Below are 13,070 nucleotides of genomic sequence, written 5' to 3'. Positions count from 1 at the left end.
TTATGATCTTATTTTTAAAGGATTCTGATGTTTCATATAAAACTGATCTGAAGTGTTCATAGATTTGCTTTGCCTTTAAATAAGTTTCATTTCTTTTTTGTACAGCTCCCCCCATACAATGAAACAGTTTCATGTGGTATTAAATCCACAGGTAAGTTTCATGATGGTAAGAAATCACTATTTTTTTTAAACTTCAAGGTTGTGACACTTTTCTGAGATTTACTATAATCTCTCTTTAATTACAATTGTTAGAACTTGCTCAGCACCTACAAAGGCATATATTAAGTTGGTTTTTAAAACTTTACTGAATGATATCAGTGAGAGCTTTTGAAAATTCTGCATTGAACTTCAGCTTATTACAGTGGGCATCTTATTCCTCCTTCACTGTGCTACCCCACAGAGTCCTGTGGAAACTCTGTAGGATGTAGCTGTGAAAATGAGGGGGGCTGAAGAATCAGAGCATGAGTATTTTCTAACAGTTACAGCAAGGCTGCTCTGCAAGCAGTGCTCTGTTCTTTGCTCCCTTTGACTCTTGTTCCTGCCTGGCTTTGCTATTTTTCTGGAGAATCCTGGTTTGTTTTTTTGTTAATCTCTAGATGAAAGTGTGACTCGATGTAAAAATAAATTACAGAGTTCCCCTTTTAAAGCTGGAACACTCACAGGTCTCCTCTGCCTCAACCCATACCTCTTACAGCCTGACTGTACTTCAGAGTTGCAAGAAGTGGACAGGTAGGAAGGAGCTGCCCTGGGATCCTCACTTTGAGTAGTTTATACCAAACTTCCCCAGTATTTTAAGCAGCAGGTAAATTAGTTTTTGTTTTCCTCCCTGAACCATAGGAGAGCAAGAAAGCTGAGACTCAGATGTATGTGAAAATGACTCCAGATCTCCTTAGAAAATCATGGAAGTATCTGACTGAACATTTCTCAAAAGTGCTCAGAAGAGGACCAGACTACACATTAGTGTTTGAGGACACCTGATCATTGTGCTTAGGGATTTCAGCCAAACAAGATAGGCAGTCAAAGAAGCAGCACAAGTCTCATTTGAGAGCAGATCAGCAGCACTTCTGACAATTCAGGAGTTTTATTTAGTACAGGACCAGTTTTAGGACCCTGAGTAGTTTTAAATAGGAGTTAGAAAGGTTCTTTAAAAAGACCAGGTGGTGTGAATTGTCTGTTGGTGACAGGGACATCCAGTCATTTATTGCTTTGTCTAACTGGGTTTAAGTTTTGTTCTTTCAGACTGAGATTTTAATGTTCACAAGCCATACAGAAAGGTGGTTTGTACAAATGTCTTTCAGATCATTCCTAGACCTTGAGAGAACCCCTCCCAGCCCTGAGATTAGGTAATGACAGCAAATTAGGTTTTGCTTGAAAAATGTCTTTAACAAGCTTCCACTGTACTGTGCATGAACATTATCACTGTGATGGCTGCATAGGAAGCTGTGCAAACTAAACTGGAATGCTTGGTTATGCAGAATATTTATATTTATATTTATATTTATGTATGATGACACACAATTACCATGCTACTATTCCCCATAGTCTTCAGTTTTTTCTGTACTTATCTTCAGTGTTTATTACAGAATCAGAGTATCTGTTAATACCTACTAGGAGTAATCAAATCATGCCTTAAGCTGCAATCTGCAGAACTCTGTTCACACTAATTAGTGCTGTGCATTCACAGATTTTGGGGTTGTACATAGACTGTCCTTGGAGCATCTGTTGGTGCTTGTTTCAATATGTGTGCCATGTTGTTCATGGCACAGAGATCTGTTTCAGTCCATTCAGAAATAGAGCTGTGAACTAGATTGAAACAAAGATGCCCTGAAGCAAAGTGGAAAGTAACAACAAATAAGAAAAAAAATTACCTCTTATTTTTCACAAATGAACTTGACACAATCTTGCAGCAAATGAGCTCCTGCCAGTCATTCCATAGACTTACTGTGCAGTAGCTACTGGTATTTATTATTCTAATCCTGCTGTAAGGTGCAAAGATTAATTGCTCAGCTGTAACTTCCTAATTTGTGTGTTAAATGCTACAACATCAGTTATGCTCTTGGCAAGGTTTCAACCTCTGATGTTCATTGTGCCATAACTGTAAGGAATGTGTTCTGTTTTCTGCTCCCCACTTGCCCTGAGTGGGCTCTTGTAAATAAATTAATAAATTATCCAAAACTAGAAAAAAAAAGCTCCCTTAGATGATGTTTTTTGCCAGGTTAGCTTTGGGTCCCAGCAGTGCTTGCTGGGGAGAGAGGAACAGGACAGGGTGCAGAGGTGACAACTTTAACCTTGGCCTGTGATAGACTTGACTCACCTGTGGAGGGAAACCACATTCTTGGTTTTGAAGCAACTACTATTTTTTTTTTCCTTTTAACTTGGATTTTGGAAAAGAAGAAGTCCTGGATTATTTGAACTGGTAAGGAGTTGAAATGTGCCCAGTAATTCATTTATATCAAGGTTGGAGGAATAGTGGAAAACTGTTGCCTGTGCTTTGTGCTGTTGTAACAAAGGGTAGAAAGAAGCAGCTCTTGGTTCATGCTTGAGCTGAGTTTATAAACAGATAAACCAGGAATGGTTTTATTGTGGATTTATATCCCTTAAACCCCCCAAAACTTTGCATTTGTATGCAAATGAAGCAGAGGCTGCCCCTGGAACAGGAGGTGCTGCCTGAGCTCTCCCAGCCCTTCCCAGTTCAGAGCAGGCTCAGCTCCCCCTCCCTGGCTCCAGGCTGCTGATGTTGTCCCAAAGGAACTTCAGCCCTCTCTTCTGGGTGCTGATGGCTCATCAGTGATTGCAGAAGTGCTTGGTGAATGGCAGACAGGGTGTTAAAAATGCTTTCTCACAGGGAGAGGGGAAAAAAATTAGAAATTTGAAATTCTTCCTAAGATGATTTAGAGAAATCAGATTTACATGGAATTTTTACCCTTTAATTTTTAAAAAATCTACTTCAGTCTGACTGGCAGCAAGATTGAAGTTGATATGTGACATGTTTGCTTCTGATTTAGTCATGTTAATAGATCAAAGCAGAAAAGCAATTAACATCTTTATAATTTGTTCATTAAATCATAATATGTTGGTATTGCAAGGATAAGTCAGACCTCAACACGTGTTGAATGTTCATTAAACATTTGATATTGAAAAAGTTGAAATCAATTTGATATCTTCATTTGATATTAAAAATGCAGATTCTTGTACCTTTCACTTTTTTGAAGCTAAATTATTTGTTAGCAGATTTTTGTAGAAAATATCTAGAATTGCAAAGCTTCTGTATTGAGAGCAATATACCAAAATATTCCCTACTACATTGTTTTCCCATAAGATTATTTCATTAGGTGTGTAAAGAAGTGGGAACTTTTGGTTGCTTTTTGTTGTGTTGAAAAAAAAAATCTACCTCATTTTTACTGAGTCTGTGATGTACTTGAAAATACTTATTTGTTGACATGCCATGCATAATGTAAATTGCACAAAATCTTAAAAGTTTAGTGTTGTATCCACTTAATTCCTTTGGAACTAATTTCCAGTATTGTTTAGTTCTGTAGCAAGTCTTAAAAATTGGAAATGTATGTTTTAGCCCCCAGAAGTTGAGGAAACACAAAATATTAAAATGTAATTTCTTTGAAAAAGGAGCATACATATCATAAAGACCTGCAGAGCTGTAAAATGTCAGCTTACCTTCAAAATTCCTGAAACTGTTTCATTAATTTTATATCTTTACTCCATAGTTTCAGAAATAGTTGTAGCTGAAGTATTCAGTGTTACCAGTTAGCACACGTGAATTATTACAATAAATAAATTTCAGGAAATTGCAGAACTTGGTGACTGTAAATATTTTGTCATCCTGGAGCCTGTCATGAGAGTATTTCTTAGTGTTTCTTTAGTTCCAGGGCAAATAAATAAATCAATTAAAAAAAAAAAAAAACCCTGTTCATAAGTTTTCAGTACAACTCCTGTGTACAAGTTGAATCTTGATTTATGTTGAGGAATGTGTTGTATTTTGTGTCATAAAATCCTGGACTCATATTTATCATTACTCTCACATAGTAATAAATTTGTGATAAAATTGAAGAAGTTATCAATGAACCTAAAGTCTCAAAAGCTTTAATTGCAGTGTTCCATACAATTTAGAAATATATTTTTCACTTATTAAGGATTATGGTAAATCACACCAGGAGAACCAAACAAAGCCCCTCAAAAAGCAAACCTCTCATATGGGAAAGTTAAAAAGGCAAAGCTTGGATTTTGTAATTGTCAGTTGAACAGACTGGCTGGAAAAAAAGCATGCAATTCAATATTACACTGTGTTTTATAGGCAATTATCCAGTAATTAATTTAATAGAGATTATTCATATAGACATAGTTTTTCTTAAGAGGTGAATTTAATTGGGGTTATGTGCAGAAGCTGTGCAGTGATTTGGAAATTACATAACTCTGGTTAAGAAAATCTGAATCATGCTCTGCTGTCTTTAAGAAAATGATCTTTTAAAAGTCAATGGATGAGAATTCCTTTTGTTGAGGGGAGGGTTGTTTTTTGAGTTATGGGAAAATAGGAGAGTGTTTTTCTTGCTTTTGTAGCTTTTTCATTCAGTGTGGTTCTCTAACTGAGATTTGCTTTCTCTTGTCCAGGGGAAGAGTACCAGAGAATTGAATTTGGTGTTAATGAAGTTATTGAGACTCAGTCATCTGTCCTAAATAACACCGACTACAGTATTTCGAGTACTCTGAATCCTCAGGCTCCAGAATTCATTCTCAGCTGTGCACCTGCTCAGAAAAGCCCCGATGATGCTCTCAGCGACACCAACTACAACTCCATTGACTGCCAGTTCAGCGACCCCACCCTGGCTCTGGACAGCGGCTCCAACGCTGAAAACGACGGCTTGGCCGGAGGCCTCGGGCAGAGGGAGCGGAAAAAGAAGAAGAAAAGACCCCCCGGATACTACAGTTACTTGGAAGATGTCCCCGACGGCGTGGCCGCCCCGGAGGCGCTGGTGAACGGGCACGCCTCGGCCGCGGGGCTCGGCAGCCTGGGCGCGGAGGACGCGGAGCTGGCGGCGGAGCTCCCCGCGCTGGCCACGCCCAGGACTTGCAGCAGCCCCGGCAGCTCCGTGGAGCTGCTGGCCGGAGCTGCGTGTGCCGAGCCCGGCCCCGGCGCCAGGACTGCCGAGGGCTGCCGCCTGGCGCACTCGGAACAGTTGTGCCTCCCCCCGGAGGCCGCCAGAGACAGCCCCCTAAGGACAGCTGGTGTACAGGCTTACGCTGGTACTGATACTACTGAGACTCTTGGCGTCACTAATGGACAAACACTTGAACCCTCCGGTGAGGACACGGCTGCCAACGGGGTAGAATTGCACACTGTGGAAAGCACTGACTCAGACCAAGCTAAGCCTGAGGAAGCTTCACCTACTACTGAGGCAACGGTCCCGCTTGCAGGATCGGTCCCTGTTAATCAGCCTGCAAAATCGTGGGCTAGTCTTTTTCACAATTCCAAGCCCTCTGCTTCCACATCTGTGGTCTATGTTGAGACTAAGTATACCCCTCCTGCCACATCTCCTCTGGTCCCTGAAAAACAGGTTGAAGTCAAAGAGGGACCTGTTCCAGTTTCAGAGGATCCCGTAGCCATAAAGATTGCAGGTATAGTTAATAACACGAGTGGATGTTACACTGAAGGGTGTTAGCTCTGCTTGTAAACAGGAGTGTGCAGTATTGATAGAGAACATTCCTCTGGTAATGAGCTGACTGTTCAAACACTGCATGAGGAATGTCATTGGAATGAGCCAGTTTGTATCCCCTTGGGTAAACATTCCAAGCAGGCACTGCCATGTCATTATCCCAGATATGGGGAAACTATTGCTGCTTGTCAAACAACTTGTCAAACAGTCTGTGGAAGTGATCTGTGGTTTCAAACAGGCTGTGTGCTGTTATAAAAAGGAGAATATGTTAGGTTTGTTCAGAAAATGGTGTGTCACATTATCCAGTATTTACAATTTTGTAGTGTATTACTATATTTATACCAAAGTAGCTGAAATTCCTGGGCATTATACAGCAGTTGAAGTGTAATAGCTACATAGGTCTTGCTTCAGAAATTTCAATTCAGGAAATATCATATTCACTAATATGCTTTTTGATGGGTCTGTCCTTCCAATGTAACCATTATAAACAGTATTGCTTTATCCATAACCAATACTAGCTGTTCTGAGTTCAAGAATAACCCTAAGGAGCTGTCCAGAGGGAACATCAGGACAGGGAATGAGTGATACAAAAGTTTTTACTCTTGATCCTGTCATATTTGTGGTCCTGATGGGAAATGTTAGAAACTGCAGGAGGTTGGTTGTGCAGATGCAGCCAGAAATTATGAAGTTCTCCCAGCTTGGGTGCATTTTGTGTCTCTGACTCACGAGTGGTGGAACCAAAGCAATTATTTAAAATCTGTGAAGTGGTCCATGGATGTGAAGGCTTTGTGCAGAGCCCTGCTGTTTATGCTCCAAGCTGATTTACAGGTTTTGAATGAGACAGCTTCAAATCAGATTTTCACTCTGAACAGAAGCTGGCCTGGAGATGGTGTTCAGAGTGCCCAGAATTGTGTGCTGCCTTTCCTCCCCTCCTTATTCAGCAGTGCTTTCATTACTCAGAATTGTCTTTTGAGAGAAAAGCTGTCAGCATAATTTCTATTTCAGTGCATTTTCCACTTAGGTGCCATAAACACTGTATTAAAACAATATATATCTATAAAAGCAGGTGATTACAGTCTGTATGAACCCACATGGAGAATGTTGTCTTAAAATCTCAAGCTATCATTGGGTAATGATTTTAACTTACAACTGTTTTGTGGCCATCATAAAGCTGGGATTGCTTGCCATAAATGGTAAAAGGTTTTTTATCTTGTCCAAGTTGTTCAGCTGCAAGTTAACTTTCTAAACTTTCACTGTTTCTGTACTATTTTTTTGCCACCAGGTGGGAGCAGAGCTTTTTAGTTTGTCTTCAGTGTACTAAAATACAAATGTAACTTTTACCCAGTGTTCTTCTGCACCTTCACTATTAGCTTGCTGTTTGGGCAAAGGAATAATCTGAGTATAGGTAAAAGAAATTCATCTACTCATTGTAGTTGATTTAGGCAGGAGTTATTGCTGCAATTCCTGTAATTCAGATGTTTCTGATTTCAGTGTAAAATGTTTACTTGAAGATCTGAATGCCATGTGATCAGTTCTTTGCTCTGTGGAAAAAGGTGTTTTTCTTTATTTTCTTCATATGTACTTGAGTATTCTCTGTCCTTTTTGGGAAAACAGGTGCCTGAGTACTTTATTCATCCACCCACACTCAAAAATACGTTACAAAATTTCACTTTGTGATTTCCAGACAGATCATTTGCTCCATTCTGTGTATATTTAATTTCAAATCTGCCTCGATGATCATCACTGTGTGAGGGTCTGTGTTTGTCAGGTGTGTTCCTTATTTTCCCTGTGGCTGAATTGAGATCCTTCTGTTGGATTTGCTGGGAATTCAGCTCATGCCAATGGGAATGAATTTTTGACCACAAGTGCCATAAGGTGCTGGACACAGGTAAACTCTACACCTGAAATATCTTGAGGGAACAGGCAGAATTAACAAATCAAATTAACAAACAGCTCAGTGTTGGAGTGCCAAGGTCCTTCTGCACAGTTTTTATTTAGAACAGGTGCTCAACACACAAGAAGAGAAGTTGCTTTTCCAGGGACAAATTGTTGGTTTGTACATGAATTTCAGCAGTTATTACAAGGGAGGTTAATGATTCACAGGCACCCTGAAGATAATTTAATGCTGCTTGATTCAGCCTGCAGAGATCTGTGGTTCCTTTAGCCTCAAAGAAGCTACACAAGGTAAGGAGATGATCAGGACTAGAAAATAAATAGAACAGACAAATTTCATGAAAATACTGAAGAGGTAATTTTAAAAAGTGTTCAAGATGTGTGGGCTGTGCAGGTGCTGCACTTGTGTGTTTAGAAAGGGACAAGTGTAATAATGATACACCACAGCCTAATTTAGATCCCAGGAGAATCATTTGAATAATTCATATCTAAGGGATAGTAAGGTTATAAATTATATTGGTAAAAAAATAAGACTCTTCAGGGTTTTGTCACATTTCATAGTTGGTTCTTTACAATTATAACCTGATAATTAATAGTGCCTTATATAATGTTGGAAATAATCTAAGGAAATGCATGATTGGAAAACATAAATTCTCTGAGTTGTCTTTTAACTGTTCTTGGTGATCTTAGGAAAAACTGTAGTGAGAGAATCTGTAACAATTTTCTGAATCATGTTCTTTTGCAGTATTTTCACTGTGGCTGAGGAGGTTACAGTGCCCATAAAATCTGTTTACAGCAGGCAGGATTTCAGATGAATTGAAGAACAGGAACTTTTAAGATATGATTAAATCTGGAAAGGTTTTAAATTAGAAGGAGGAAAATCCAATAAATGCAAGTATGGAAGGCACCAAATCCAAGTACAATGTGAAGAACTAATGGTAGAAGTGTTAGAGGAAATCATCTGGAAGTTCTAGGGATTTGATGAGTATCTTTACTACAGCTGAAGAAGACAAAGTTTTTTTCCCCCCAGTGTGTATTAATACCAATTTCCATGGAAAATAACTAATTCTGTTGCAATTCAACTAATTCTTGATGCAATGGCAGGCAGTCTTTGGGCATTTCTACTGAATGAAAATTTCATAGCGCAGCAGCAAAAATGGAAATAAGATTTAAAAACTGTGTGGGCAAACATTGAAAATTCAGAGTTAATTTGTCTCAGATGTTATTGTTGACGTGACCATGATTGTAAATCCAAATCTGCAAAACAAATTCATAAAGAAGATGGTGATTGACAGTTCTGCCAAGATAGTGATACAATGAAATTCAGATTGTAAAACAGGTGTTTCAGTGTTACATAGTAGATTTTTTTTTCTCATTTTAAATCTAGGTAAATGCTAGAGCAAAGAGTTGTGGAGACATCCAGGGTCCTGGGGGTGGTTTTATAAACTTCAGAAATGCAGTCTTTTGTACATTCAAATTGCATTCTTACAAAAATGTTTTTGTTTAATGTCATCCAGCAACATTGTCATGGGATTTTTTAATCCTTGTCCAGATGTGAGGAAAGATCAGAGTAGCAGAAACAATATTCTTGAAATCAGGGCCTTAAGCCAAGTGTTCAGTTCCTAACTTGTAACCACCTTTATCTTGAGAGGTAATTGTAATAACCCAATCAATGAACTTCAGCAAAATGCTGTTTGCCTACAGAATTATCTAAACATCTCTTTTCACAAATCAGTACCCTCTGAAAGAAATGAGTTTTCTGGGTGATAGCATGAGCTTTCCAACAGCTTCTGAATTTTTAAGGTTTTCTCACGGTTGTAAGTGTATTTTTCTTCTGATACACTTGTAAAAGTTCTTTTAGTTTCTGTGTGTTAGATGTAAGCTGGAAATGCTGTTGAATGGAATTGCTGTACACAACCCCAGGTTAAAGGAAGCAAAACTCCCAGGAATTGCACTGGAGCCTGTTCACAAAGCAACTTTGTCACCACAAGAGGATGCTAAAGGTCCTCTTAATGCCTTTATTTAGCAAGAGGCAAAAATGGGGAAGAAAAGAGTTAATGTAAAAAGTTATTGATAGACACAAAAAATAGAAGCTTTTTCCATTACTCTTATCCTTACTTTCAGCAGTGATGAATTATGTTAACAGAAATATTGTGTGTGAACACAGTTCAAATGCTGCTGCTCTAACAATGCATTCTGAAGTACTTCAGCAGTAATTTAATAATGTGTTTTAGCCCTCACTGGAAAAGAATTTTCTGCATGTGTGCTGCATCATCTTCCATTTTACATTTCTTTGCTGTCTGCTCTTTCAGGTGGCACATTCTTTATGTAATAGACAACTGAACTAAACTTTTTTTTGGTCAATTTTGTTTACTTAGAATTGATGTTATCTGCAGGAAATACTATAGGGAAGTAGCTTGGCAGTAGAAGGATGTGGATTTTGTTTGCATTCTTCCACCTCCTCTGATTATTTGCAGCTTTGTACCTATATCATGTTATTTTATCTTTTTAGTCCTGTAGCTCCAACTCTTTATAGGGTATAAGAGCTTTAGAGCTGCTTTAGAGCTCCTCACATTTATTATAAAAATAAATAACCCCACTGGTTCACAACTGCTATATTTACTTGAAATTTGTATTTTGTCTTGTATGCACCTTATTTTGCAAGTTGAAAGTATATGAGCTCTAATATTTTCTTTAAACAGTTCTTATTTAGGTATCTGAATAACAGCTCAGGATTCCTGGAAAAGCTCCCTTTGTTGCTCTTGGTTTCATAACTGGGATAAACTAACGTGCAGTGGTTTCTGAGTTTTAAACTTGGGTCATTACTGAAGGTTTTGAAAGCAGGAAAGAGTAGGAATTCTGTTATGTAAGGCTGTTATCCTGTAGATTTTGGAAGCATTAAATAAAACAGCCTGTTCTGAAGAGCAGAGCACATCTGTCTGTGTTTGCACCAAGATGATTTTGTTGCAAGGTAGTGGATGGTGAAACTTCTACACTGAGACTGCTGTGTTGGCTTCATCCCTCTTCAAAGCAGAAAAATGTGGAAAATACTTGATAAATCTGGTGATAAGTGATTCCAGCTGATGGCATTTTGTATCTGTGTATGTATCTCTGTAGCAATATAAATAAAATATCTGGATTTAGGAAAACAAATCCAAATCAACAGGTCTTGTTTTGGAATGGCAGTGATCAGTGTTGCATCAGCATCTTCCAATCTGAATCCCAGGATGTCTTCAGTGGAAGAAAAACCTCTGATCTGGAATGTGAAAAATGGAGTGGAAATCATTTGCTGATATTTCTGTGCATCTTTTTCAATGATTTGAATGACTGTGTAATGCTGCAGCAGATATTTGTTTGATGGCCACGAGAGTTTTGTTGATGCTCAATTTACTGTTTCTCATTCTGCAGAAATACTGGAAAATGTAAGACTAATACATAAACCAGTGTCTTTGCAACCCCGAGGGCTGATCAACAAAGGAAACTGGTGCTACATCAATGCTGTATCCTTCCCTGGGAAAAAAAATTAATGCTCTTAAGTTGATATTTGTGTATTATATCTGTCAGAGTTTTTCTGGATTGTTCTGGTAAGTATTTTATAAGAGTTTTGTTTTCCCAGATCCTGCTCCTGTGGTTAAAATGTTGAAGTGTAGCAGTCAGAAATCCAGAGGGATTTTGGATCATTGAACCTGGTGTGCAGGGTTCTCCTGCAATCCTCCTGGCAGTTTGTTACCTGTATCAAAATATTTCAGAACTGTAACTTCTTCTGACTGAAACCCTTGTAATTTCTAGCAGTGTTTCCCCATAACTCTGTGCATCCATTTAAATGGTTATTTCTTTTTTGCAGTTGAAGTAAGTGTTTTTACACTTGGGCTTTGTTTTGCAGTTTAAATGGATCATTTGGGTTTGTGCTGAGCAGGTTGTCACTGTCCTATCATCTGTGTAAAGCAGCATTTAATTTAAATTAATCCTGCTACAGTCTTACATATGGAAGATGAGCTTGCTCTTAATGAATTGGAGTTGTATTCCTTCAAAAATAACTTTTACCCTGAGGAACAGAAAGTACCTTCCCTCCATGCTATATTATGATATTAATCAAAATATTAATAAACAGCTTATCTACCATGTCAGCAAGGCTGACTGCAAGTGACACTTGGGATCCTTCTAGTGCTGATACTGTTAGTGAAAAATGTTAACACCAAATTCAGGAGTGGTCATGGCAGATCCTAACACACTATTTATAGGCCAATGACTATGCTTTAAATAAAGCTTTTATCATATATAACCAGTTCTGCACTCCTTTGGTTATATACACTCTACATCTTAGCTCCAGTTTTTTCAATCTTACAGTTTTACATTGGAATTTATTACTCAGTTTTTGCACACTGTAGGGATCAAATTATTCTCTCTCTTCAGCTGTTGAGATTGATCCCTGATTTTGCCATTTCCCTTTCCCTCCAGTTTTTTTAGTGCATTTCTTCTGTTCACTGCTCTCACCAAGTTGTGATGTTTTCAGACTATTATTCTTCCAGCATTCTCTGAAGTTTTCAGGCTGCTCCCAACTATTTGCAGTGTCTCACATCTCAGTGGGTTTTGCTTTGGTTGCAGGGGTGGCTCAGCACCTTTAAGTTTCAGCTTATTTCTTCCATTCTTCTCAGAAGATATGTTCCAGGTTGTCTCCTGCCAATTTTCAAATGGTTAATTCTCTAAAGTCTTTCCTGTGAAAGTTCTTTTCCTCTCCTGCTCCTGGATGAAATAGTTCCTTACCCATTAATTAAAGTTTTTGCCATGATTAAAATGTCAATGAAGTCACTGCATGTTACAAGATGCTGGGTTTTTTTTTTTTAATATAACTTCTGTACGTTATTGCTTAATATTGTGATAAAGCTTCATCCTATTTTCCACTTTAATTCTTGGATTGATCTATGTAATAAAAATACAGCTCTGTTGTTCATATCATTTTGCATATAACTGAATATTTGGTTAATACACAAGATGCCAATTTCTGCATGTTTCCTTAATGCCACTGCATAGACCCTGCAAGCCTTGGTTGCTTGTCCTCCAATGTATCATTTAATGAAGTCCATTCCAATGTATTCCAAATCACAGAGGCCGTGCACCTCCACACCAATGCTAGACAGTTTGTAAGTAGCTTGGGGAAAAGGAATCACAGTCTGGGGTCTGGCTAAACTCCTTCACAAATACCTAACAATGGCTGTTAGAAGTGTCCAGAAGGTTTTTGGGTGACACTTTTATAATGAACTTGGTGTTTTATAAGTGCTTGGCTTGTCAAGGAAGAGAATTCCTGTTGCTTTGGGAGTATCAGTTTTGTGTAATGTGCAGAAATGAACTGTGAGAGGTTCAAGGACCAGCCTGGGTTTAACTGCAGTGATCAGGTGAATTGTTATGTCTGAACTTCACCCAGATTTCGTGGTGACATTCTTTGATTTTGTTTTGTGTTAAAAGTCAGAATGACAATTATGTAATTTTATTACTTGTCCTAAGTGTTAACTT

General features: G+C 38.4%; 2 protein-coding genes across 2 annotated transcripts in view; one reads left to right on the top strand and one right to left on the bottom strand.

Moving 5' to 3' along the window:
• COTL1 (coactosin like F-actin binding protein 1) overlaps positions 1-13,070 on the bottom strand; it is a 346,092-nt gene that overhangs the window by 66,017 nt on the left and 267,005 nt on the right. The window lies entirely within an intron of this gene.
• Positions 1-13,070, top strand: part of USP10 (ubiquitin specific peptidase 10) — a 46,194-nt gene that overhangs the window by 22,162 nt on the left and 10,962 nt on the right. The window contains exons 3-6 of the mRNA XM_079315972.1: positions 106-151; positions 4,624-5,628; positions 10,968-11,059; positions 12,591-12,700. Coding sequence (XP_079172098.1) covers positions 106-151; positions 4,624-5,628; positions 10,968-11,059; positions 12,591-12,700 — 1,253 coding nt within the window. The remainder of the gene's footprint in view (positions 1-105; positions 152-4,623; positions 5,629-10,967; positions 11,060-12,590; positions 12,701-13,070) is intronic.

Source organism: Erithacus rubecula, assembly GCF_903797595.1.
Source record: "Erithacus rubecula genome assembly, chromosome: 12".
Classification (NCBI taxonomy): domain Eukaryota; kingdom Metazoa; phylum Chordata; class Aves; order Passeriformes; family Muscicapidae; genus Erithacus; species Erithacus rubecula.
Note: the sequence above shows the minus strand (reverse complement) of the source record. Positions and strands in the feature narration are given on the sequence as shown.